Source organism: Lagenorhynchus albirostris, chromosome 9 (assembly GCF_949774975.1).
Source record: "Lagenorhynchus albirostris chromosome 9, mLagAlb1.1, whole genome shotgun sequence".
Taxonomy (NCBI): Eukaryota; Metazoa; Chordata; class Mammalia; order Artiodactyla; family Delphinidae; genus Lagenorhynchus; species Lagenorhynchus albirostris.
In genome coordinates this window covers 24714855-24742762 of record NC_083103.1, presented here as the reverse complement: position 1 = coordinate 24742762, position 27908 = coordinate 24714855, and the positions used below count along the sequence as shown (strand labels likewise).

Genomic DNA, 27908 nt, shown 5'->3' with positions numbered 1-27908 from the left:
TAGCATAGAATTTTAGTGGTTACCACGTGGGTCAGAGTGTGAGTGTCTCAGAGAAGAGGGACCAGTGACCACACCTCCCAGAGTGATTTATCCAGGGAACTGTCTGTGGCTATACTACAGACAGCTTGAAATAAGGAAGCTTTGCTGGATTTAGCAAGAAAACTCCATCCTATTCTGAGACACTATTTGATGGGTTGGGCCAGGGTCTTAGACCATTAAATCTGGCTGGAGCCTTCCTGTTACAATTCTTAGCTAAGTTACCTGCTGAAAGAGGAACTTCTGAGCATATCAAGTGCTGATAGAACCCAAACAATAGAAGTTTCATCCCAAATTTTCTTAAGGAGAATCCACTGATGTCCATTTCACCTGGCCTATGATTTAGTAGGCAGGAAAGCAGTATTAACTAATATTGATTGAGCATTTGCTGTGTGTCAGGTACTTAGCTAAATGCTGGACTTGAATTTACTTATGTAATCTACACAGCCTCCCTTTGAGGGTAGTTAAATATCACGCTCACAGACATACACGTTTGATCCTGCTTACGCTGTTATTCTCTCCATTTTACAGGTGAGGAAACATGTGCAGAGAATTTCAGTAACTTGCCCAAGGTCACCCAGCTAATACATGTCAGAGCCAGGATTTGAATCCAGGCTGTCTGCTTTCGGAGCTGCTGACCTTAACCTCCCCATCGTCCTGCCTCAAATCTGTGTTGTGCTGTTTTGAGGTGTCAAGCAGAATAGAGACACTCGCAGGAATTGTTTAAATATGCTTCTTGGTTTTTTCATTACCCCACTAATAAATGTCTGTTGGGTTTTGCTCACAGCTGTCCTATTCACTTGGGATTTCAGACATTGTACAACAAAAGCCTTGCTAATTTTTCAGTAATGAATTATAGGAGAGCCAGCCTGCTTAAGGGAGAGGTCTGGATTAAAGAGTAGATAGATTCCATTTTATTATTCCATTTTATTATTAATAATTGTGCTGCCTCGCCTGTGGTAGCGCATTTCCTCCCTCTGTTTTCAGAGCTGTGATCCCCTTTCATACTCAAGGGTGGTGGAGGTAAAGCAGATATGATTGTCTTCATTTCTCAGCTGAGACAGCTGAGGTTCGGAGTTCAAGTGACTTGGCAAGGCCACACACCTGCTATTAAACAGGCTTTAAGGGATGACAAAATATTCCTAGGTAGGAGAAGATGCGGGACCTGTTTAATGTAGCAATTAAGAGCTTCTAATTAGCAGTATCCTGTGACTTAAAACAAGTGGTCTAAAATCCTTGAAAGTATTTGTCCTCACACACATATTTGCATCCTGTTTATACTCGTCATTTTTCTGCGTCTTATCTATAGCGATTCTGGAGCTATAGGTGGAATTAACACGGATTTCGATTTTGCAGAGACAGAAATTACGATGGAGATTTCTGTTAACTCTTGTTCCTCAGAAAGCTAAGTATGGTCCCAGCGCGTGCACTTTCCCACCTGTCTTCTCTTAAAGCTGCTGTGAGCGTCTTGCTTTGCCAGAAACATGACTGCAAATCTGTTTCCTCTTTGCAGCCTGTGCAGGGCTTTGATTATGCCAAGCAGCACCTGGGCCAGCAAGGGGTGGACGAAGAGGTCATCCCCGTGACTCAGGAAACGGTGGTCCTCCCACTGCCCGTTAGAGATGTTCCTGCCTCTCAGGAAAGGGATGCCCCTCAGGATGGAAGTACTATCAAGACGGCCAAATCCATCGAAACCAGAAAGAGGTAGGCACGGGGCCAGCTTCTGCCTCTCTGTGTCAGCAAGAGAAATCATGGATGGGGAGAACAGCTGAAGCCCTCAAGTTAATTCCTCTGTTCTCTTTAAAAATTCCCCTTCTTGCTTGTTTTGAATATTTGAGAAGGAGACTAAGGGAGACGATAAGAATCACAATACCTGCTTCTCATGAGCCACTCGTTGTAAGGTTTTAGATGCCTGATCAACCCCAACGGAAGAGGTTTAGCTCTTATATTTATTATAACAACTTTGGCACTGATGTCACACTTATATTTCTAATTTATCTCAAGAGCAGTGCCTTTGGTTCAGGATAGTTGTATTTTATCTGGCAATTTCTCTATAGCTTATGATTTTAGTTCAAAAACCATTTATTGAGTTTTTACTATGAACAGAGCACTTTGACAGGCATTGGGAGGACTACAAAAAGGTTTAAGATTGATTCCTGACCCCGAGCATCTCCTGATGGAAAGACAGAAGGAAATTGCTGAAATTCCAAACGTGATGGGCGGGTGCCCACAGTGGAGTCTGAACCAAGTCCTGGGGAAAAGAGAGGAGGAAGAATTTAATTCTGATGAGGGAAAACGTCGTGGAGGAGGTTATGTTGTAGCCAAGCCTTGAAGGGCAAGTGGGATGCCCATAGGTGGGAAGAGATAAAGGCATCCAGGCTGGCAGAGCCAGGAGAGATACGGACATCCATGCTCACTTAATAATGAGTGTCGCTGGGGCTTAGAGCTCACAGTGCTTGGGTTATAGTGAAAGATGAAACCAGAAGATAGATGAAAACTGTGGAGGGTCTTAACTGCCAGCCTAAGGAGTTTGACCTTTATTCTCTAGGCATTGGTAAGGCACTGAAAGTTCTTCAGGGAGACAGTGATGTCCAGCCCGTATCTTAGAAAGACTACTCCAGCGGCAATGTGGATGATAGATGGGAGAGGTTAGGCTGGAGGGCAGGAGCTCGTTAGGACTTTGCAATAGGCTCACAAAGAGGTAATGAACTCTCTGGCCAGCCCTGTTGTCTGGCTGAACCAGCTCCCATTGCCAACCTTACCTGGGACCACAGTGGCGGCTGGAAAAGCTACATCCTCTCCCCCTCCTTCCCTCCCTTCACCTAACATATTTATCGACTGCTTGCTGCCTACTAGGCACTAGGGATACTGCAGTAAACAAGATGAAGTTCCTACTCCCATGGTGCTTACAGTTTGGTAGGGAGAGATAGACAATAAACAAATAGAGAAATAGAAATATAGGAGGTTGGGCAGTGACGAGTACAAAGAAGAAAACCAAAGCATGGTAAGGGAATGCAGAGTTGGAGAGGGGAACATGAGGCTATTTTAGCAGGAAGTTGGGGAAGGCCTCTCTGATAAAGTGACATTTGAGGAAGACCTGATTGAAATGATGTGTGAGCCTTGAGGTTATCTTGCAGAAAAACTTTCCAAGCAGATGGAACAGTGTGTACAAAGCCCAGGGGAGGGAACTTCTTGACTTGCTTAAGGAAGAGCACGAAGGCCAAAGAGGCTGATATGAACGAGGGGGGAGGTGGTAGCAGGTGGGCCAGAGGAGCTGCCTGAGGTTGAGCATGTCAGGCTTTATAGACCAAAGTCAGGACTTGAGATTTTGTTGTGAATAAAGATCAGAAGTCATTGGAAGGTTTTGAGAGGAACAGTGATGGGATGTGACTTGCAATTTTAAAGGTTCACTATGGCTGCCGTGTGGGAGTAGACTGTAGAGAAGCAGAATAGAAGCAGAGAGACCCATTAGGAAGCTATTGCAAGAGTGGAAGAAGTGATTGGTTTCTAGAGATGTTTAGAAGGAAAGGCTGACAAGATTTGCTGATAGATTGTTGTGGGGTATGGAAATAGAGAGGGATGAATTTGCCATTTATTGTGCTGGGGAAGACTGGAGGAGAAGTTCGTAGGGGACGATCAAGAGTATGGATGTGGGTATGTTAAGTTTGAGATGCTCATGAGACGTGCAAGTGGAGATGTTGAGAGCTCCGTTCACCATATGAGTCTGGAGTTCAGAGGAGAGGTCCAGAGTAGAAATATAAATGTAGGAGCTGTCAGCGTTTGGTTATAAAAAGCTCTGAGACTAGACGGGCACCTAGGAGAGTGTAGCTAGAGAAGAAATCAAAGAACTGACCCCTGGGACATTGCAATGATTAGAGGTCCAGATAATGAAGATGGATCAGCAAAAGAGTCTGAAAAGCATCAGTAAGAAAGGCACAAGGAGAGCGAAGCAAGAGTGGAATCTGAGAAGCCAAGAGAGGGGAGTCTTTGCAGGAGGAAGGAAGGTTTGTTTGAATCAAATATATAAATTTTGCATTGGAGTCAAGCAGCAAGGCTCTGTGCTTTTCTCTAGGAGATCTTAGTACTTAAGAAAGAGGTACAGAGAAACAGGGATGGATTTCAGCTTGTGTGGGAAAGAATGTTGAGGTCGTGTGGATTAATTATCTGTTGCCCTCTAACAAGCCACTCTAAAGCTTATCAGCTTAAAACAACAACCATTTCTTTAGCTCATGATTTTTGGTGGGTCCGCAGTTTAGGCTGAGCTCAGCTGGGTGGTTCTTCTAGTCTGAGCTAGGCTTGGCTGATCTCAGCTGGGCTCACTCATGCATCTTTAGTCAGGTGGAAGGCCTGCTGGGCTGGCTTGTTGATGACAGCCTTGTCTGGGGTGGCCAGGTAACTGGGACCTCTTGACATGTGGTCTTGAACCCTCCAGCAGGCTAGCACTGACTTTCTCACAAGGTGGTTACAGGGTTCCAAGAGCAGTAAGAAAAGAAGCCCCAAACAGGCTTCAAGTCTCTGCTCTTATCATGTTTGCTACTGTCCTGTTGGCCAAAGCAAAACACATAGTCAAGTCCAGAGTCAGTGTGGGAGGGGACTACCCTAAGCTTGGTTACTGGGAGGTGTGAACAAATTGGGACCTTAACTGCAACAGTCCACCCCAGCATGAAGTTGAAACATACAGAGAAGCAATGGATGATTTATCTGAGTTGACTGGCAAGTAGTATTATCTATAGTAATTATTCTCATTATGATCTTTGCCAAGTACTACCATAAAGGCATGCTAACAGTTTATCACCTATTTAGAGGACACTGAAAAGAAATCAATAGAATTACTAAAATTAGAATATTAACATAGCACTGCACTGCCAGGAAGAATAGAAACTTTTCCACCCATTCTAGTTGAGTGGTTTAAATTGTGCAAAGATTTCTTTTAAAAAAATTGTTTTAGGGGGCTTCCCTGGTGGCGCAGTGGTTGAGAGTCCACCTGCCACTGCAGGGGACATGGGTTCGTGCCCCGGTCCGGGAAGATCCCACATGCTGCGGAGCGGCTGGGCCCGTGAGCCATGGCCACTGAGCCTGTGCGTCCGGAGCCTGTGCTCCGCAACGGGAGAGGCCACAACAGTGAGAGGCCCGCAGACCGCAAAAAAAAAAAAAAAAAAAAAAAAAAATTGTTATTTTGTTTCTTGAATTTGCAAGGAGTCTACTCTTGCTAATCAAATTTAAATACTTAACCTCAGATTTTTATTAAGAAATATTAGCTTATGAAACAAATACAAATAAAGAAAACAATGCCTACCCTATTGAATGATTTCTCCATTTGCTTCATAATTTTACCATAACAATATACTTTTATTAAAGACTGGCTATATCATTGCCATAGCTGTGGGAGAAACATCACTTCTGTTCAAGTTCAGTTGATCACAGGAATCTCTGATCATTTGGGAAGATTTTAGGATGCCACATCCAAGAGCAAGCCCATCACGCATCTATGTTTCTAGCTTCCCCAACTTGCCACTTCAGTTTCCTCGTTCCCACTAGAGCAGGACCCTTCAGAATGGGGCCGAAAAGTTTTGCAGGTGAAAAATAGGGGAAGCCAGTGACCTGGTGGTCATTAAGATATCTTTAAAAAATTTGTTTTAAAATAGAAGGAAAAATGAAGATTCAGCCATTGCAGACAACCAGATGATGTTTCAGGTCCTTTTCCTTATGTAGGCTTTTGGCGATGGCTATTTTGTTGTTCCATGACTGGGATTAACGAGCAAGGATAGAGAAGCACCAGCCATTCGCAATGGGTACTTCAGTGCAGGGATTGGTCATGATTGTTCAGCAGTTGATTAATCCCCACCCCCAAGATTGTTCTTCCAGGATCCATGTACACCCATACTCAGAACGGGGACTACTGAGTTCAATAGACTTAAACTGCAACCTCTCAGGTGACACTTACTTTCAAAGACATTTTTGTTACTGTCGTGAGTGGACACACACACACACGCACATACGTAGATCTCACTCTGTTTTTGACCAGAAATTCTGAGTTGACAGGTCCATGTAAAGGTAAATCTATAAGCTGATGCAAAGAATAAAGCCAAGCTGGGTTTTTTTTTCCCTCCGGAAATGTGTTCGTTCATACCTTTCCTCGGAGCCAGAGTAATAGCCAGTGAATCATTTCAGGATCAAATGAGGGAAAGGGTACGCAAACGCTACAAAAACCATTAAATATTTTGTGCATGTGAAGTAGGTTGCAAGGAGCCTTTCCTTCGGGACCTCAGTGAAAGCCTTGTTGTGCCAAGGAAGCCGGTTGGAAGAGTAGGGATCATTAACTGTGAGGTTCTGAAAACGATCCAAAGGTGTGTGTGTGTCTGCACACCCAGCACTCAGTGATCAACTAGTTAATGCCTCATTCATATTTTCCTGAACTACGTTCTTTGTATTGCTTTTATGGTGAAAGAGATTGTGGCCAAACAAACGGGGAAGTGCCGAATTAAACACAACAAGATGAGTCTCTTTTTGACAGGACTGATGAGAGCCTTTGATATGCTGATGTGCTGTAGGAATATCCAAAGAGGGAGTATAGTGATTGACATCTCCCAGACTCGTGCTTGTCTGTGCATCCTTGGCGGGGAGCATCTCCCGTGGCCCCAGTGGTGCTCTGTGGAACGCTCGTGGCTGACTCTGCCTTATCCCACGGTTGTGAGCGGGCACTTTCATTGTGCGTGGTTTTTAGGGTGCTAAAGTGCACAAAAGTGTACAGGACTGAGGATCCCAAATTCCCAGACGATGAGAGGGGGATGGGAGGAGGAGGTAGAGGAGCATCCACCAGGATACGCGGCTTCCACTTAAGAAGCTGCTTACTTATGGGTCAAGGGCTGCATTTTTTTTTGAATTTTATTTTATCTCTTTATACAGCAGGTCCTTATTAGTTGTCTATTTTATACATATTAGTGTATATATGTCAATCCCAATCTCCCAATTCATCCCATCACCCCCACCCCCCGCTTTCCCCCCTTGGTGTCCATACGTTTGTTCTCTGCATCTGTGTCTCTATTTCTGCCCTGCAAACCAGTTCGTCTGTATCATTTTTCTAGATTCCACATATATGCATTAATATACGATATTTGTTTTTCTCTTTCTGACTTAGTTCACTCTGTATGACAGTCTCCATCCACATCTCTACAAATGACCCAATTTCGTTCCTTTTTATGACTGAGTAATATTCCATTGTATATATGTGCCACATCTTCTTTATCCATTCGTCTGTCGATGGGCATTTAAGTTGTTTCCATGTCCTGGCTATTGTAAATAGTGCTGCAGTGAACACTGGGGTGCATGTGTCTTTTTGAATTATGGTTTTCTCTAGATATATGCCCAGTAGTGGGATTGCTGGGTCACCTGGTAATTCTATGTTTAGTTTTTTAAGGAACCTCCATACTGTTCTCCATAGTGGCTCTATCAATTTACATTCCCACCAACAGTGCAAGAGGGTTCCCTTTTCTCCACATCCTCTCCAGCATTTATTGTTTGTAGATTTTTTGATGATGCCCATTCTAACTGGTGTCAGGTGATACCTCATTGTAGTTCTGATTTGCATTTCTCTAATAATTAGTGATGTTGAGCAGCTTTTCATGTGCCTCTTGGCCATCTGTGTGTCTTCTCTGGAGAAATGTCTATGTAGGTCTTCTGAAGGGCTGCATTTTATTCCAGTCAGTTTTCCATTGTAGGGGCCAGATGCCAGTAGGTGCTGAATTTGGACAATTGACATCAGAACAACAAGGGATTTGGTGAACCTCTGCATAGCTGCTTCCTGATTGTCTCCCACAGGGGGGAAGGCAGTGGGTCTCTAGTTCAGCCCACCCACAGGCTGATGTGATCCAAGGAGCATGAGCCTTAGCAGGGGTTCCCAAGAGCCCATTTTCCCACAGGTTCCAGAACACCAGTGAGTGGCCCCAGTGGAAGGCGAGAAGGCCCTGTGGCTTGCCCTGTGTAAGGCCTGCCTCATCTGGGACATTGTAGGAGACAGGAAGGGAAGGGGCTCTGGCCTGTGGCGAAAGCTCCTACCCGCAGGGGGAGCCCTGGCTTCCAGGGCTGATCCGCCACTCCCAACTCTGTCCTGGACAAAACACCTCGCCTCCTGAAATTCCTCACTTGCTAACAAAGGTGACAGTCACCACGTCAGTGAGTTGTCATAAGGATGCATTAACAGTTTGGAAGCATTCAGCACAGTCCTTGGCGCATGGTAGGTGCTCGTGGTGGGGAGCTTTTGGAGCACCTGGGTGGTGTCTTCATATCGCTATATACCTGTATACCTGACACAGATCCACAGAGGAGGTGCACATAAAGCCTTTCCTGAATGAATGAATAGGTCGAATTGGTAGATTCAAATGTAAGTGTTTGCCAGTTAGCTTGAGTGACTTAATCTTTAGGAGTCAAGCTATATTCTGTAAAGAGACCAGCCGAAGAGAACCATGTTTTATGCATGTCCCTCAAGATGCCATGTGAATCAGACACTCTGCAACACTATCCAAAGTGCCGCGTTTTAAAAAGAGGGCACGCTTCCAAACGCCATCACTGTCTTGTCCCTGGTCACTGGGGGTTCATGAGAAAGAGATGGGAATGGAGTGCTGCACTCACTGAACTTCTCTGAGGAGCCCAGCACTGGGAAACACACTTCACAACAGCCAGGTCCTTAACCCATGCTGTGTGTTGGGTGTGTTTTTTTCCTTTTCCTGTATCGTGTCTTCTTTGTGGATAAAACCAGAATGAAAGGCTGCAGACACAAACTGTGCGAATAAAATAACCTTGAGAGGAGGCTGCTCTAGTTGAAACTTACCGTCTCCCTGTTGCTATGGTTACCTCCAGCAGGTCGCCCAGTGAGAATGGCTCTGTCATCAGCAACGAATCAGGGAAGCCCAGCTCGGGGAGGCGCTCACCCCAGAATGTAATGGCACAGCAGAAAGTGACAAAGGAGGAGGCATGGAAGAGAAATGGTGAGAAGCCTTCCCTGCCAAGCAGCACCCCCAAGCCCAGCGCACACGTGCGCGCACACACGTGCACAGGCTCGCACACCAGTGTGCTTCAGACCACCGCCCACTCTTCTCTCTACTGTGTCCCGGAAAGGTCCTACCTACCTCTTGAGGTAGTGCCTTACGCCCTTGCCTGAATTACTGTGTTTCACTTCGTCTGCCCTCTGTGCTTATGGAATTGTGCAGGGCCTGAGAAAAACCCTATGCAGATTGAGCTGATGTTTGCTTAGAGATTCTTCTCATTTGGGGGTGAATTGCCTTGATTTGTAGCACCAGGTCCACGAGGGTGGCAGGTTTCTGAAACGCTGCTTGTCTTGGAGAGTCCCCTCATTTTCTTGCCCTGACTCGCTTGATAAGTTTCAGGGCTTCAGTCTGTGCCAGTGAGTCCAGATATTACACATCCACCTCTCCCAGGAAAATCAAGACAGTAATAAATCTCTCATCATAAAAATCAGCCTGAGGTTGTCTGTATGCTCCAGGGAAACTCAACTGTTTAGTTTCTCCCTCGTGCAGATCTTTTCAGCACCTATAAAGGGTTGGTGTTGGGGGTTATTTCCAAGCCGTCGGCGCTGCCTTAGTGCGCTGTGACGCCACCTGGAGATCTCACATCTTATACATCAATGTGCAGCCTCCTTCCTCCTCATCCCACTTTTGTTCTGAGCCTCGTCTCCACTCGGTCCTTCTGTGTGTGATGCTGGCTTCCTAAAGTGCTGCCACTCAATCAGGGAAAATTCCTTTTGGATATCAAAGGGCTGTAGGTGGAGTCCTACAGAAATGCTGGGCGAAAAGGCAAACCATCTGGCGCTCTGGTTAGCTGTGCTTCCCTTGTACAGGAATCTGATGAAGTGTGGTTCAGGACTCTCCCTTGAAACTAGTGCCAGAATATTCTTTTGTTTTTGAACGTCACTTACTTCTTTCTTTTTTCTGACCAAAAAAGAAAGAATGACACAATGCATTTGTCTTCTGCATGGAAAATGTGGTCCCTGTTCCCATTTCCAACCATTATATAAAGCATTTCTTTAAACTGTCAAACTGATTTGATTCTTACATTTTTTCTTTTCCTGATCCCCCCCCATGCCACACAGAGATTGTGCTTTCCACACCGGAATCAGGGTGTGACCTGTGGGGTTTTCCTGGAATATCACCCTACCCGGGACCACCAGAAATTCTGCCTGTCGGAAGTCTGCCAAGGCAGCTCACAGCGGGCCACAGGAGCTGTGGCTTATAAAGGGAGATGTGAACTTAGCCACTTTCTCCTCTTTCCTCCCAGAGTGAGATGCTAAGGAAGGTGGTCAGAGGGAGTGAGGCAACCCAGAGGCAATGCAGTGAAGCCATAGGGGAAGGTTGTTTTAACCAACTGCGGTGACTGCCATTGCCTTTAACCGAGATGCCCCCCGCTACTCCCATCACACCCCTCCTTCCCTCCTTCCTTTATATTCTTCCCGGAAATGTATAAAGTTGAGTCAAAGTCCATCCTCCCCCAGATACCCCATCACCCACTCCAGTCCTCAAATGGCCTTGAATAACTCAGTGTGTGTCTCTCTCAGACTTTTTTACTATGCATATGACAACACACATGTATCTTCACATGTATCAACACATGTTTTTTGTTGTATTGCCTTATTTTATTTTGTGCAATGGGATCAACGTACACACTGTTCTGTGCCCTTTTTCTTGCTTAAAAATATGCAATATACAGACTCCTCTGTCAGTAAATACCCACTGACAAGATGATGCCTTTCCCGGTGCCCTGCATTTAATCTGTAGAAGAGGAGGGGGCGGGGTCAGTTTCAGACCCCATCACTCCCCACCCAGCTGGTGAGGCATTGACTTCCCTAAATGTTCCCACTGACCTTCCTGTTCTTGTTTTCCCACCCTCTCTACCTGCCTTCTCATTCTGTTTAGGTCACTTTGATTATTTAAATATCAGGTTCAGAAATAACAACAGCCGGGTGCATGAATAAAATGCAATTACTGTACCAGGCTGAGGTTTTAACGTGTTTGTTTTATTAGAAAGGCATCCTTTCTCCAAGTTTACAGTGCTTCATTGCATTTTATTTTTGCCAGAGGTTAACCCACTGAATTTTCAGACTTGGTCACTTCTCTTTGACCAAACGTTCTCGTTCAAGGAAGTTTCACTTTGAACATTTCAAATAGAGATAAGAGGACCAACTCATTTAATGTAAAATTCAACAGACGCTGAAGCACATCAGAATTCTAGACTGGACCTTCAGCGGAACCTACACTTGTCCTTTTTTTTAATCACAGGGCCCCACTTTATCACAATACTAGGTTAGAGTTCACCAAAAATACCAATAGCATATTTTATTGGATTAGAAGATGAACAGAAGAAGAAGGGAAGGAAGGAGGGAGGGAGAGAAGGAAGAAAGGAAGGAAGGGAGGAAGGAAGGAAGGAAATAACGTTGAATGGAATTGTGGAAAAACTAAAAGGTGCAGTTCCATCACATTGTCAGCTTGCAAAAGTACTTGATTGTGTGAATGTAGCCTCTGAGAATAGATTATAATCAGAAGTTGTTTTTATGGCTTAGCATCCATTCTAGAGGTTAGGGTTACTGAGGTTAATTAATAAACGTTCATGTACCAGGCTGTCATTCTAAAACTCTTCTTGTTTTCCACCAGGTTTGTTGCATATGTAGCTTCTAATTTTCTACTTTTTGGTGAAGATAAGAACTTTAAAAGGAAAAGACACTATTCCACTAGCAACATGGCTGGGGGTGGGTGAGGGGGAGGTCCTCATAGCACAATGGCCTCGTTAGTTACCATAACTGCAGGCAGTTTTAGAGTCTGTTTCAAGGTGATGTTTAAATATAAGTGGGAAAGATAGATGCGAGAGCTAGGATTTTGAAAGCAAAACAATTTGGCATTCTCTCAACTAAATACAGATACTTAAACTTCTGAACCCAAACCAATGTCACCTTAGAAAGAGTGTTTTCCAGGAAAGAGTTAACAATGAGTTCAAGGTGAGAACATTATGTATTTGTACCTTCAGTCATTTAGAAGAAAGGACCGCCATAGACCCTTAAGGGTGCACCTTCCTTTAAGACACCAAGATTTCACCGCCAGGTTTCAGAATCTAATCACACCTTGCCTCCTAGTTGTCATGGGGCAGGTGGGACAGGAGGAGGACAAGCATCAGAGAGCTTGGAGGATGAATCACTACTTTCTTAGTAGGGGCCCTTGAGGATTTGTCAGAAATATTAGCTCAAAAACAGTTTCAGTTTATTCTTTCTTTGCCTTGCCAGTGAGATGAAGACCCACTTATTATTTGATAAGCAACACCAGAGGGCAGTGATTCTAGTTGTAAATTATTTGTCTTTGAGCTTTAATAAAGGTTCCCCAAAAAGAAAATGTTTTAAGAGCATTTTCTGCTTCACATGGGAAGGTTCTCCCCATGCCAGTTCAAGCATAAAGAAATGAAATCTCCCTTTCCAGCCTGATATACTGAAGTTCACACCAGCAATGCAAATAAAACACAAATAGATACAGGGTGGATGCCTGGTGGCATTTACTGTGATGATGTGATGATGTTCTAGGATACTTCCTCAATTTCACTGTGGCCCTTTTCTTTAGCATTGTCCGATGCTTTTTTCTTTAGGGATAAATTATGCTTTAAATATTCCCACGAATCTGCTGTACTCACATAACATTTTAATGTATTAATATTTAATGCAATGCCTTTTAATGTATTTTTTCCATACAGTCCTTTTGGGGGGAGGATAACTATTTTGCTCTTAAAGAAACCTAGAGGAATTATTGTGCAAATCTGAATATGACTTTGAGTGATAGTGGAAAGGAACTGCAGTTTGTACAGTTTCTAGGGTGTTCTTTTCCTGTCCCATTATAGTTATGCTCCCCCCCTTCCCTCCACGGGGTGAGGAGTAAGGGTGTCACAACCCAGAAGCAATAAGAATGCTAGGTATCATCTCTTCAACCTCGGAATGGTTAACTTTTACATGTTTAATTGTTCTGCAGGTACTAACAGCATCTCTTTTTCCAAGTCAGGAAATTTTAGTCATTCCTTTATTCATTCATTTATTCAACAAATCCCTATTGAAAGCCAAATGCATGTGAGACATTGCTAATTGCAAAGGCATGAGCCTTTAAAAAGATGGGAAAGAATGGAGCTCTTCTATTCTAGTGGCAGGGGGTGGGAGCTGATTAAATCAATACAACAAACCAATAGTGATAAATGCATTGAAGAAAATACAACAGAGTGATGAGGTGAGTTTTTTTTAGATTGGTGGATAAGGTAAGTCTTTTTTAAGCTGCAACTTGAAAAATAAGAAGGAACTAGGCATGTAAAGATCTGGGGAAAGAGCAAATGCAAAATCCTGGAGGTGGGAACAAGCCTGCTGTGTTCAAGACGGCCATTGTGGCTGGAGCAGAGTGGCTCAGGGAAGAAGTGGGAAATGAGCTCGGCAAGGTAGCCAGGGCCACATGGTACAGGACCTTGTAGGTCACAGTAAAGACTCTGGATTTTATTCTGAGAGAGATGAAGCCTTCAGAGGGTTCTGATCAGAGGAGTGCTGTGATCTGGTTATCTTTTGAAAAGATAATCCATCCTGGCTGCTGGTGGAGTGTGTATTTTAGAGGTAGGAGGACAAGCATGGAAGCTCAGAGGAGGGGCATTGTTTAGGAAGTGTATTGGTTACTTATCGCTGCGTAACAAATTACCCCAACATCTAGCAACCGAAATGACAATCTAAATTTATTATCTCACGTAGTATCTGTGGGTCAGGAATTCAGAAGTGGTTTAATTGGGTGGCTCTGGGTTCAGAGTATCTCATGAGGTTGCAGTCAAGATATTGGCCTGGGCTGTAGCCATTGAAAGGCCTCACCGGGCCTGCAGAACCCACTCATAAGATGGCTCACTCACATTATTGTTGTCAGGAGTCTCAGTTTCTTGCCACATGGACGTCTCCATAGGGCTCCTTGAGTGTTTGCATAACATGACAGCTGACTTTCCCTAGAGGGAAGTGATCCAAGAGAGAGCAAGGTGGAAGCAACAATGCTTTTTTACGACCTAGCCTTGGAAGAGGTACATTGCCATTTCTGCAATTTCCTGTTTTGTTACACAGGTTAATCCTATGTGGTTGTGAATATCGGGAGGCAGGAATTACTGGGTGCCGTATTGGAGGCTGGGTTTCATAGGAGTTGTCTGGTGGGAGATAATGGTAGGAAAGCAAGAATTGCCCAGCAAAACTACTCTCTAAAAAGATATATGCATCTGGTAACACATCTGAATAGAGATTTTCCTCTGTCACTGGCTTCTTGGTGGCCTGCTGTTCACAAATAAGTCCACAGAACCCCAAAATACTCCAATTATAACCCATGGTTAGACTCTGAGGAGTTTTAGCCACATTGCAAACTAACAATTTACTGGGCTCAATTTGACAAATCTTCTGTGATTATGATAAGTGACAGAATTGTACAAACTATGTTCCTCGATAATTTAAATGACATCCCAATCTCTCCAGACGGGAAGAAAGATGAATACACTTCTATTACATTCATATTTCATATAACACCTATTTTGCTCCTAAATTGCCGGCTGGCTTGGTCGTTTGAACAGGCTTAATTTATCTCTTGCCGAGCCATGCTCAATAAACTGTCATTCGTATAGTTACTTAATGGGAATGTGCTTTAAGAACAAGTAAATCAGCAAGGTACCCCTGGCCCTCCAACATCCTCCGTCAGCTTAGCTGTGGAAGCTCAGGCAGATGGCTGTCTTGCAGCAATCACAGCAGAATCCTCTGTCAGAGGGGAGAATTAATTTAACAGAGTGTAGGTGGAAATCGCTCTACTTAATTAGGGGAGTCGTCTGTAGCTTTAAATTCGTTTCTCCGGTGGTTATTTCTTAACTTTCTTTTGTTTTAGTCACATGAAAGAAACCAAACCCTAGTCATTGAAGAAGCAGTCTTTACAAAGAAACAAAAAGTTTCAGGAGCAATTACTGTGGCTGGTTGACCAGGGAAGACTCGTGACCTTCACATGATGCCAAAATGGGTAGCTTTGGTGGCAGAGACTAAACTGAATGCTGTTATTCTCTTGATTGTCATATTTTAAGAATAGTTGCCAGGTTTGGCCAAATGGCACTTTTCCCATCTCCGACTCAAACATAGAGAACAAATTTACTTTTTTTTTTTCAAGTGTGTTCTGTCACAGTTTTGAAGGAATGGTTTTTACTTTTTGAATTCAAACCAGTGGAGGGGTGAAGAGTGTAGATCTTAAATTAAAAAAAAAAAAAAGAAAGAAAGCCATGAGCAGGAGTGAGCCATTGGCACAGAACCAGACACTGTCGTTCCTGAGGTCATTTTGAGCAAAGTCATATCCTTCGGCCGTGAGCCTCTCATATATTCCCCCACGGTGGCACAGCTTCCGCACACCAGAAAATCAATGTGTTTATGTTGTGCTTTAGTGCCGGCAAGCGACGAAGAGGAAGGAGCCGTCCTCTTTGACAGCTCTGGCAAGGCGGCTGCTGATCCCTTTGACACGTCTTCTGGGTCTGTGCAGCTCATCGGAATAAAACCCACAGCCCTGCCCGTGGTGCACCCCACCTCGGACAGGAGCCAGGAGCCGGTCGTACTCAACGGCGAGGTGAGCACCTGAGGACCAGAGCAGGAGAGAGTGGGTGCAGCCAGGCCTCCGTGGATGCGGACTAAGGAGTAGCACCTGGGGGTCCTGGGTGCAGGTTGCATCCAGGTGTATGGGGCTCTGGGGGTCATTTTTACCTCTGCATGCGCGGGCCTCAGCAGAACTAATCAGGACACAAGTCACCCCAAACCAGTTTGCTGAGTGATGTTTTCAGAGCATTTTCTACCTTCGTTAGAAAGCCCAAAGGGGACTTTTTAAAAACTGTAGTTGTGAAGAGAAACACCAGAAATCCTGCTTCCCCAGCACGTCACCCACACAGCCTGCTGTCTTTCTTGATACTAAACTGGTCAGGATGGCATGTCTGTTGCAGTGGTGGTGAGAGGCACTTCAATTGATAGGGGACCGGGGGAGATCCAGACCGGGATGTGGCCCACTATCTAGGCTTTGAAATGACTTTTACTCCTTTGAGCAAGCTTGAGACAACCCTTTGCCTGCTTCCAGGAGGATATCGATGGATATCATGATGTTAACCAATTTTCCTAAGTCTGAAAAAAATTATTAATGTACACGAGAATAATGATTCTACCAAAGAAAAACAGATAGATGGATGGATGGGTGGGTGGATGGATGGATGGAGATAGATAGATAGATTGATAGAGGCAGTTTAGGGGAGAGCAAGAGAGTAAATTGGGTAAAAATTATCTGCCATTTCTCCATCTCCTGCAGCAGAATGGTCAGTGGGCTGAAGATGCTTATGATCCTTTAAGGCCACGCATGTGGAACCTGCATGTGAATACATTACACATGTATGCACGCACACACGTACTTTCATATATTTTTCTCTGTGGTTAAGCTGTCAGGTTGGTTTTTCACTTCATTAGTTTATACCCAGCTATGGTTACCTGCATCAGGAGGGAGATTGCCTAAGCTTTGAAGTCTCTTTACCCTCACACCCGGAGGACAATGCGACAGCCCCATACAGCTGTGTATTGTAAGCGCACTTAGCGGCTTGTCTGCATCCCCCATCCAGGCCACGTATAAAAGCCTGTTACAGACCTGATTCAGGAAGCTCCTCTGGTTTTCTGGACAGAAAGACCGAACTGCCCAGAGGTGTGATGAGTTGAGGTTCATCAACTTTAAAAAGAATTTAACTGGGAATTCCCTGGTGGTCCAGTGGTTAAGACTCAGTGCTTTCACTGACGTGGGCCCAGGTTTGATCCCTGGTCGGGGAACTAAGATCCCACAGGCCGCGCGGCATGGCCAAAAATAAATAAATAAAACTAAAAAGAACTTAACTGGTTGTGGACTTATAGAGCACTTCTATTCCAACCTCATTCTTTTTAGACAAAGCAAGTGAAGCCAGAGGGCTCAGGTGGCTTGCTCAAAGTTGCACTGCAGGTTATTGTGACAGCATGATGCTCAGGCCCCCTGGCTCCCTGTCCAGTGCTCGCTCCTTCCCTCTCTTTGACTTCCTGTGGCCCATTAGTGAAAAAAAGCATTGTGCTTGAAAGAGTATGGACTCTCCAGCCATGCTGCAAGCATGTGAATCCCACCTCTTCTACTTACTATCTTTGTGACCTTAGGCAGGTTAATTTATCTGTGCCTCAGTATCTCCATCTGTACAATGGGACTGTTGTGAGGATCAAATGAGTTAATACATGTAAAGCACTTAGAACAGTGCCTAGCCTACAAGTATGTAATTATTATTGTCATCATCATCATTAGTCAGCTAATGAGCAAGGATTCACTGATCGTGTACTTTATGCCCTTTGGCCCTATAATGTGGGAACCTGTATATCTTCCTAAAGCCAATCACAGCCAGTGAATCTTTCCTTATACACAGTTCTGCCACTGGACATGCAAGCCCAGTGATTAGAGGCCTCTGAGGTTATCACTAACGCACTGGTAACTGCTCTTCATTAAGACCCTCTGCCCAGTATGGGCCCAGGTGATGGCTGCCATGCCTGGATCTTTTCATTCCCAGCTTAGCCATGTGAATGTCCTGGGGACAGGTTCCAGATCTCGGCTAAATCTAACTTACCACTCCCTTTTTCTGCCAGGCCCATCACCCTGTCACAGGAGAACAGATGAGCATTTTCCCTGTCCAGAAGTGGATGCATGTTACACTTTGGTAGCAGAAGGAATAGACCTTGCTGACGTTTGGATTGGAAAGGAGCCCTGAACTGTTCTCTGTAATTTACTGCCTTGTGGCATTTGAGGCAGATTGTCTTATAATCTTCCTCTTTCTCCTCTTACGGGCAGCTTGTATAAGTGAAGAAAGTACAGCCTCAAAGCCATAAATTTTCCTTTTATGAATTATAGGTAATTCTTTTAAATATTATTTTAAAGAAAACATAATAACAGCAAAGTTCAGAAAGTAAGAAAGATCACTGTAACTTCACTACCCTAATATATCCTCTGTTTTCATTTTTTCCACCTTCACGCTTTTGATCAAGCTCATGATATTTTAGAATCTCATCATAGACAGACAACTTTATATCTTGTATCTTAAGCATTTGCTGTGTTGCTGTTGTCTTTCTGACGATCACTGTAAATGACCTGATTGAGTAGGTGCACCGTTGATTGGGAAACTACTCTCCCATTGTTCAAACCAGGTATTTTTGGTTTTAGTTTTCATGCGTGACTTTTAAAAAGTTTTTATTTTGAAAATAATTTTAGATTTACAAAAGAGTTGCTGTAGTAGGACAGAGAATTCCTTTACCCAGCTAGTTCTTTACCTGCTACCCCTACTGTTAACATGTTATGTAACCATAGAATAATGATCCAACCCTAGAACATAACATTGGTACAATACTATTGACTAATGTGCAGATCTCATTTGAATTTCACCGGTTTTCCTGCTCATGTCCTTCTCCTGTTCTGGAATCCAGTCCAGGATCCCACATGGCATTTAGTTGTCTTCTGAGTCTCCTCCAGTTTGGGACAGTTTCCTTCTTTGTGACCATTTTGTCTTTCATGACCGTTACTCTTTTGAAGCCAATTACCATGTAGAATGTCCCTCAATTTGGATTTGTCTGATGTTTTCTTATGACTGGATTGAGGTTATGAAGTTTTGGCATAACTATGGGAATGTTGTGGCCTTTCGTGGGCATTGCATCAGGAAGTACTTGATACTGATATGTCTGATTACTGGTGACGTTAACTTTCATCTCTGACTTTGAACTTCTCTTGGAACGTTGTTTCAGGAGAGATTCCAGAAATGGATTCCTGGCTCAGAGGATGTCATGCTACCTTCTTCTCTTTACTGGTTTTCTCAGTGGCAGGCAGAATGAGGGAACAATTAAAGATTTGTGAGATGCTACCAACCTAAAGCTATCATCAGGGCCCAGGTTGGGGAGATCTTTGCAAGAGTTAGAAAAAGTATGTCCCTCAGTCTGTTTCTTCAAATGCTGTAAAAATAAAGCATCTAAGATGCAGCCTCGTGTTAGTGAACCTTGGGCTTCGTACGTTGGTTGATACGTGTCTTACCACTGGATGAATTCATTGCTAGGATAACCTAGCAGCGTGGAGTGTCAGGACTGGAGTCTCTGCTTGTACATTGAACCACATCCTGGGCATTTGGGAGTTTATCTTAGAGGATGGGCTATAGTTACTCAGGCTCATGACTCCGGAGCTAGCTGCACGGATCCTCGAATGGGCTTTGATAAAACACCACACTCTCACCACAACTTGTTGGCCAGACACAGCTAGTGCTGTATCTAATCCTCAAAGCCCCCAGGTGTTGGTTTACATTGTTATAGGCTGCTTCTTGCAACTGGCTTGCCCCTTCCTCTTTCCCTCCTGAAACAGGAACCAGAAAGGATGCAACCAGAGTAACTCTCATGGGCAAGAGGAAGGAACAGGGACATTCTAAGACTTCAGTGCAGCCTGTGGCCTGTCTGCCTTCCTTTGTTCATCTTGCCCCTGCCCCAGCACACCCACTCCCACAGTGCTGCACCCATGCTGCTCAGCCCAAAGCCCCCTCACTGCCCCACTCCACCCACGTCTGCTCACCTTAGTGCTCTGTGCTCCCAAAGCTACTCATTCCCCTTCCCCTTCTCTCTGTCAAGCTCCCTCTCCCTTACTCTTAGATGTAAAGGAACCCCAAACAACCCACATTAGCGATAATAACATTTTAAAGTCATTCTCAGTGATGGTCACGTTGCAAGCATGCCATGCATGTGAACTCATGCAAATCCTCACAACAGCCCTACGAGGGCAGTAGTATTATCTGCCTCTTCACCTAACGAATCTGAGGCACAGAGAAGTTAAGTAATGTGCCCAGGGTCACGTAGCTAGGGAACGACAGAGCTGGGATTTAAACCAGGCAGTTGATCTGGTCCCCAGAACCTACACCCTTAGCCACAGCTTTATGCTGCTCCATCATTAAGATGCAAATGACTGAAAGCAACGGTATTATCCTCCCAAGTGTGTTTGCATATTAACCTACTGAGCTCTGGTGAACATTTCATGAAGAGTTGGGAATGAGTGAGAGACAGAGATTGACTTTAAAAGGAGATTCTTCCCCTGTGTTACTTGCAAGTAAGTTTGGCTCAAGTGGGGACCCTGCTCCTATGCTTACCTGTGACAGTGGGGGGAACTGGGGGAAAGAGGGGAGCAATTCCCTCAGCAGAAGGGAATACTGCCGACCTTAGTTTTTGGAGTCTTGATGTTCTAGCAGATTTTAAGTTAATTATCCAAATAGAAGAGCCTTAAGAAGAAAAAGAGCTTAATCTAAAGTATCGTCAGCAGCATGGGCAGTGAGTCAGGGATTCATGGGCCCGACTGGCCAGAAGCCCAGCATCCCAGGCTGTGGGTCCTTGCTACCAGGGGGACTTTCAAGTCCAGGAGGGACACAAAGTGGGAAAGACAACTGTACCCCTCCCTCCCTCTGTCCCCCATTGGCATTGGCTGCAACAGTGAGGAAGCTCCTGTGCCACGTCCCGGGGGCCTCAAATTTCTGACCCCAAGACCATTGGACCTTATGCCTTCTCGAACCCCCTAATTGTTTCTTCAAACACGCTGTTTTGTAGCAGTCTAATATAGAACACGAACAGGAGCATGGAGGGCTGCTCTGTTGGTTGGGGACCAGACCCCACAGCTTAGCTGTCTTTTTTTTTTTTTTTTTTTTTTTTTGCGGTACGCAGGCCTCTCACTGTTGTGGCCTCTCCCGTTGCGGAGTACAGGCTCCGGACGCGCAGGCTCAGCGGCCATGGCTCACGGGCCCAGCTGCTCCGCGGCATGTGGGATCTTCCCGGACCGGGGCACGAACCCGTGTCCCCTGCAGCGGCAGGCGGACTCTCAACCACTGCACCACCAGGGAAGCCCATTAGCTGTCTTCTTGCTGCCTCCACACTTTCCTGGCTCCTGAGGACTCTCCTGGAGCTCTGGGGCAACAGTTCTTAACCCAGGTCCCTGGACTTGCTGAAGCTATTGGCTTTTGGAGGGCAAGACTCCTAATTCTCGTAAGATTCTCAGCTGACCTTCCAAAATGACACAAATCCATGGAATATAATTTGAAAACCAATGCTCAGTGCCAGAGGTTTCTCACCCAGGTGCTGGACCAGAGTCAGCTCTGGGACTGTTTTCAAACCACAGATGCCCAGGCCCCACTCTTGAAGATTCGGATTCAGTACGTCTGGGGTAGAGTCTGGGCCTATGGATTTTTTGCCAGCTCTGTATCCAGCGCCAGTGCACTGCCAGATGACCATTGCCTTGCACATCTTCCCAATGGAAAGACCCAACTCTGGCAAGCCCACACCAACCTCAGCCCTCAGCCATTCTTGGGGTGGAATCTACCAGTCCAGGGGCTTAGACTTTGGACCTTCTGTACTTCCTCGTCTTCTCATCCTGAGAGGCAGTGTACATGGTAGCTAACTGTGCAGACTCAGAGCTCTGACATGGGCTGTCCAAGGTCAAACCCTGACCCCACCACTGATTATCTGTGGGGACCGTGAGAAAGCTCCTTAATCTCATCTGTACAATGGGGAATGAAATAACCTGCCTATGGGTTGTCATGAAGGTTAAGAAGACTTCACTTCACACACATTAAGTCACTCCAGTGATTGTAAATCACAGACTCTATAAGGGGAGCTCTTACTTAGTTTGCTAGGGGTCCCAACTCTGCACTTTACTAAGTTAGCCGTTTGGGGGCCTCAGTTTCCTCATCTGTCAGGTGGAAGTCATCCGCACACTTACCAGACTTTCCATGATTGTCCCTTGAAATTACAGCTGTGAAAATGCTCTCTACATTATACACGATCATACAGATGTAGTCAAGTCCGATTACCAGCAGCACTAATGGTTCTCCATATTGTTCAGTGTCAGGCAGATTTCACCATTCAGCTCTGTTTGTGGGAGTAACATCCTCATCATTTGTTACTTACTTAGCAAAGTCATCTGCTTGTATCTTTGACAGGTGAGCAGGAACTGGTTGGCAATAGCGACCATGCAAGGCTTCTTTCAAGAAAGCTATAGGTTGACAAGAATAAGCTCTCAAGTGCAGGTCGATAGAGTGGGGAGACCTTGGGAGCAGGGTGTCTGCTCCCCTTTCCCACCCCATTCATCTCAACTCTACTCCTTCAGGAACTGGCTGTCTTATCCAGCCGGACACCAGCCAGACTGCCAGGGGAGGCCACTGGGCTGCTCAGGGCTGGAGCTAGAGTCGGAACCCCAAGTCTAGCTGGGTTGCCAAGTCCGAGTCTTCCACACAGGGGAACCAAAAGGGTTTAGGCGGGACTAAGGCCCACACCACAAAGCTAAAAGTGCAGAGTCAGGCCTAGACCCGAGTAGACTCGAATAGATGGGCAAGGACGCCCTGCGGGAAGGTCTCAGGTGACTTAGGCAAGCGCCAGGCTCCACACTGTTTGTGGTCCACTCTTGAGGGCTGGTCTTGGCATGGGACACAGGTGGGTCTGGCTGGCTCAAAGGACCAGAGGTGAAGCCCAGGATGGCTTTTCCAGGAGTTGTGACTGTCTGATGAAGCTTCCTGTCTGTGGGCTGTGCCTGGTCAGGTGTGGGCCTGAGACTGTCTCTCTCCCCAGGTGAACAAAGCCCTGAAGCAGAAGTCAGACATCGAGCATTATCGGAACAAGCTGCGCCTCAAAGCCAAGAGGAAGGGCTACTACGACTTCCCTCCGGTGGAGGCGGGCAAGGCTCAGATGGAAAGAAAAAAGATGTATGAAAAAGCCCCAAAGGAAATCGAGCACGTTTTGGATCCAGACCCAGAAATGTGTGCCCCATTCACTGAGGCTAAAAACAGGTGCAGTCCCTAAGGGATTCTCTGAAGGTCGCTGTACCATTAGTGGGCGAGGGCAGGGTGTGCCTCGGGCAATACAGTCTGGGTCTCTGGATCTGTTTGTTACTTTAGGACTATCGTCTTTGCAGGCTGCTGGTCTGGGCCACACTGGTCTGTACGAACGGGAGTTCCACAGTGAGTCTGGAAGAGAATAAAACTGAAGCCGTTAAAAAAAAATACTTGTGCAAACAACCATAATTGTCCTTTAGCTGAATGATGTTTTCAAACCTGTAGCTGTTTCAGAGCTGGGTTCAGATATAGTTATCACCCACCTTGTTATGCAACTTCCAGATCAAGGGACAGTGTATTCGTCAATTATTTTAGTGGCTCTTGCATAAGAAAAACAGAACGCATGCCTCACCTTTTCATTCAGCTTCAGTAAGTATTTACTGCACCGCTACTGCAATCTCCATGCCGAGTTCCTCTTTCATTCATAGACTTGTTCATTCACTTGCCATTTATTGTCACCTGCTCTGTATTGGGCACCACGCATGATCCTGGATACTGTCACGGTCACATGTTCATTCATTCAATTCATTCCAACTTTTATGGTGGACAGGACAGCCCAATCACTGCTCTTGTGGAACTTAAGGTCTGATGGGAGAGAAAGATCACCACCCCAAAAGTTCATTGCTCACAAGTGCAATGGGTGTTTGAAATGTGAGCTGCTGTGACAGTCGAAAAGGTGGGCCTGGCCTAGCAAGAGACGGGTAGGCCTGGTGGTTGGAATTGGCATCTCTCCAAGCTTTGCGGCTAATTCAGCAGGGAATGGCCTCACCTGCTGGGAAAAGGGGTAGAGGTGAGCAAAGCTAGATAGGCCCGCCTTTCTTCTTTGCCTTCCCTCTGAGGCATTTCCCCAAAAGCATTTTCATGATTTGAGAACATCTCTTTCAAATACTCCTTGGCAGTGGCCCCTTGACTTTGAGCTGCCAGTGCTCCAACCCATCCTGTAGGCTTGGCAGACGTACCCTCTTCAGAGGTCCCCGGGGAGGACAGGATGGTTCCTGGCCTGAGTGGGTGTTTATTCAAAGCCAAAATGACTATGTGGCAGGCTTAGATGGAAGCCATAAAATCAAGGGCTATATTTTATGAATGGAATCACCATAATTTATTTTTAATAATGAAAGGGGAGAATTCTAAGCCAGGGTTTCATTTACCAGGCTTCTCATTAGGCTTGGTGGGGATACCAAGCTGTTGATCTAAAATCATACTGTGATGGGATCACAATGTGTGTGCCACCAAGTTGATAACTGTAGGAAAAAAAGAGAAGAACATATGTAGATGTTATTGGGAGGCTGGGGCTTCTTTAGCTTTCACTTTATACTTTGGGTCTTTTTACTTCAGGGGTCTTTTATAGACGAGGGCGGGGAGTTTTTTTGCTGGGTTTCCTGCTGATACTTGGGAAATGAATCAAAAGCCCTGTACAAGGAAGAGGAACTGAGTTTGGAAATTTTTGAGAAATGAAACTTTCCGTTAAGGTATTTTATAAGAAGAATGAGCAAAACTTTCTTCTGGAGAGGTGCATCTCCACTGCCTAACGAAAGGTCAGGCCAGATTCTTAAGGCCCTTTGATGGCCTGCTGATGCTGGAATGATAAAGGTAATTTTTAGGAAATGTCTGTTGAAGAAATGATTTAATTAAAATGTTTGACCAGTTAAGGGAAAAATAGAGATAACAACAAATCAGGTGAGGTGGGGGGTAGGAAAGGAGATGGGGTCAGCAAGAGACTGGGACGAGAAGAGAAAGATTAATAGAGAAAAGGAGAGAAACAGAGGCTCAGTAAGCTCTTGGGTGCTATTCTTTTTTTTTTAAGCTTTTTAAAAAAAATTAATTTTTAATTAATTTTTGGCTGCGTTGGGTCTTCGTTGCTGCGTGTGGGCTTCCTCTACTTGTGGTGAGCGGGGGCTACTCTTCGTTGCGGTGCACGGGCTTCTCATTGCGGTGGCTTCTCTTGTTGTGGAGCACGGGCTCTAGGTGCATGGGCTTCAGTAGTTGTGGCCCATGGGCTCAGTAGTTGTGGCTCATGGGCTCTAGAACGCGGCGTCCGTAGTTGTGGCACACGGGCTTAGTTGCTCTGCAGCATGTGGGATCTTCCCAGACCAGGGCTCAAACATGTGTCACCTGCATTGGCAGGTGGGTTCTTAACCACTGTGCCACCAGGGAAGCCCCTCGGGTGCTATTTTTGTCACACCCCACTGTTGACTCCAGGCACTGTCCACTGCTACCTGCTGTGTGTGTTACCTGTTATCACAGGTTAGACTTGCCCGTTAATTACTGTTCACAGTTCAACTTGTTAGAGGTTCTGCTCTCAGTGACCTAGCCCCTGCAAGGCACAAGTAAGGGACTCATTCTCTAGGCCAGAGGTAGCACCAATAACCAGAATCTTACCCTGAGACCTAAATAAATCAAAGACAAAGTTTAGATTCCAAATGATGACTCATCCTGATACCCTTTAAAAGAGTTTTCACAGGGCTTCCCTGGTGGCGCAGTGGTTGAGAGTCCGCCTGCTGATGTAGGGGACACGGGTTCGTGCCCCGGTCCGGGAAGATCCCACATGCCGCGGAGCGGCTGGGCCCGTGAGCCATGGCCGCTGAGCCTGCGCGTCCGGAGACTGTGCTCCGCAACGGGAGAGGACACGACAGTGAGAGGCCCCAACAGTGAGAGGCCCATGTACCACAAAAAAAAAAAAAAGAGTTTTCACAGCTTTTTTTTAAAAGTCAGAGCACACCCCCCTTTTTATTTTATAAACTCTTACCCAGAGACACAGAGTATGTAATATAACTAAGGCAGGTGCTGTCACCTACATGTCCCCTCAGCCCCCCTATAGGCCAGCAGCATCCTTCATCTGGGACTCTGACGTGAGCCCCCGACCAGAAGTGTCAGGTAGTTAATGTGCTCTGGAGCAGCTGTAGTCACTGACAGATGGGAACTGATGGATAAAGACCCCCTGGCAGAAGGACTATACACTGTTGTAATAACCACGTTGTCTGGTTTCTATGTTTGATGACTTGACATCTGGGACCTTGCCCCTGGAGAAACTGCCCCTCCCAGGGCTGGCTAGACTTTTCTTAGGGATAGTAAGTCTCACGTGCAAGTGCACTTGTCAGACACAAACCAAACAAGCTGGAGCCCAGACTCCAGCTGCCTCTTGCACACAGGGCTTTTGCAATCTGAGCCCCCAGCGTCCCTGCCCGAATCACCCTGGCCAGGTACCAGACAAACAGGGACAGCTCCCATGTCCCAGAGTCTGCCAGAATCTTTCAAGTGAGCCAGTCCTAAGCCTGCTTACCCTGCCTTGCCAGTTCTTTCCCATGAAAGCCACAATAAAGGCTCTTGCCCACATTTTCCCCACACTCCCACTGCCTTGTGACTGACCTTTGTGCTTTCCCTGTGGCCCTCCATAGTGTGGCATGCCCTTTCCTCTTGAGATCTGTGAGTATACGAGCTATCTTTTCAATGGCAGTCATCCCCTGATCTGTTGGTTTTACCATACCTGAATAATAATGAAACCTACATTTTATTTTATTTTTATTATTATTATTTTTTTTTGCGGTACGCAGGCCTCTCACTGTTGTGGCCTCTCCCGTTGTGGAGCACAGGCTCCAGATGCACAGGCTCAGTGGCCATGGCTCACGGGCCCAGCCGCTCTGCGGCATGTGGGATCTTCCCGGACCGGGGCACGAACCCGTGTCCCCTGCATCGGCAGGCAGACTCTCAACCACTGCGCCACCAGGGAAGCCCGAAACCTACATTTTAAAACATGTGTCTCTCACACTCCTCTAGTGAGTTTGAGCCCCAGATGCCCAAAACACTGATCTGCTCTGGATCATATCCTTTATTGGCCTCCTTTCCTTCCCTCTCTCATTTTCCCGCTTCCCAACTTGTGCTTCCTGGAACCCTCTCCCAAACAAACCACTTCTACTTCTACTCAGATCATCACAGAGCTTGCTTCTGCGGGAACCCAACCTAAGGCAATAACCTATAAAGACAGAGTTTCTCTGATAAAGGAGGGCATCCTCCTCCTTCTCAATGGCTCTAGTCCATCTTTATGGAACCCTAGGGTTCTGTAGAACACAGTTTGGAAACTACATTCTTAAACTATAGTGGTTGATCCCAGGCTCCAAAAAAATCCAAATAATATTTATCATTATCCTCCCAGCAGTATTTTCAAAGGTTAAAAAGCTTATATCTCAAGTTTGCAAGTTTCAAAATTTGTTAACTTTTAAAGAATATAGCACAAATACCAATAGGAAATGAATATACCTAAGGGAACTCTTATTTGATTAAAATAAGTAATTTCTCTACCTGAAAGCCTAATTTATCTCGAAGTAGTTGCTTGCACATCAGGCACACATTGGTGATCTGGACAATTGAGATCCGTCAAACAGCAGTCTTTAAACCGTATATAAAAGAACATTGTCTTTGACGGAAAAGGAGACTGGGGTGCATGCCAGTGTCTAAGGGCTCACCCCCGTTCATGGTTCTTGAAAGGGCTTACACAATCTCACTATTGTATTTCTAATACTTCAAAATAAACGACTTAAATGACAATTGCTAATCCTAGTATTTACTCCTCCATCACCTTTATTAGTAATTGGCAATCTCAGGACAGTTGTGAAGTCTGCTTCTTCCAAAAATGATTTGTAATTAAGTCAAGGGTAAGAATTCTTTGGGATCTGCCTTAACGTGTGAATCACTCAGAACAGATTCTGTTTCACGAGGCTGTGCTTCTTTCCTAAAGGAAGCCTCTAATTGCAGATAACTACAGGGCACGTTTGATAACACTTGGTGGTAAGCTCCTATATTAGTCAGGATTCTTTTGGATGTAAATGATGGAAAACCAACACAAACTGGTTAAATAAAAGGGGAATTTACCATTGAACAGGCCAAAGCTTCAGGAGTGGCTAGATCTAAGAGGTCATAGAATGTCTTCCATGTTT

At 45.4% G+C, this 27908-nt stretch overlaps 1 protein-coding gene across 1 annotated transcript in view; it reads left to right on the top strand.

Annotated features, from left to right (window-relative positions):
* Positions 1-27908, top strand: part of KIAA1549L (KIAA1549 like) — a 132482-nt gene that overhangs the window by 47777 nt on the left and 56797 nt on the right. Inside the window, exons 11-14 of the mRNA XM_060160828.1 lie at positions 1550-1740; positions 8893-9020; positions 15496-15674; positions 22715-22932. Of these exons, the coding sequence (XP_060016811.1) occupies positions 1550-1740; positions 8893-9020; positions 15496-15674; positions 22715-22932 (716 nt within the window). The remainder of the gene's footprint in view (positions 1-1549; positions 1741-8892; positions 9021-15495; positions 15675-22714; positions 22933-27908) is intronic.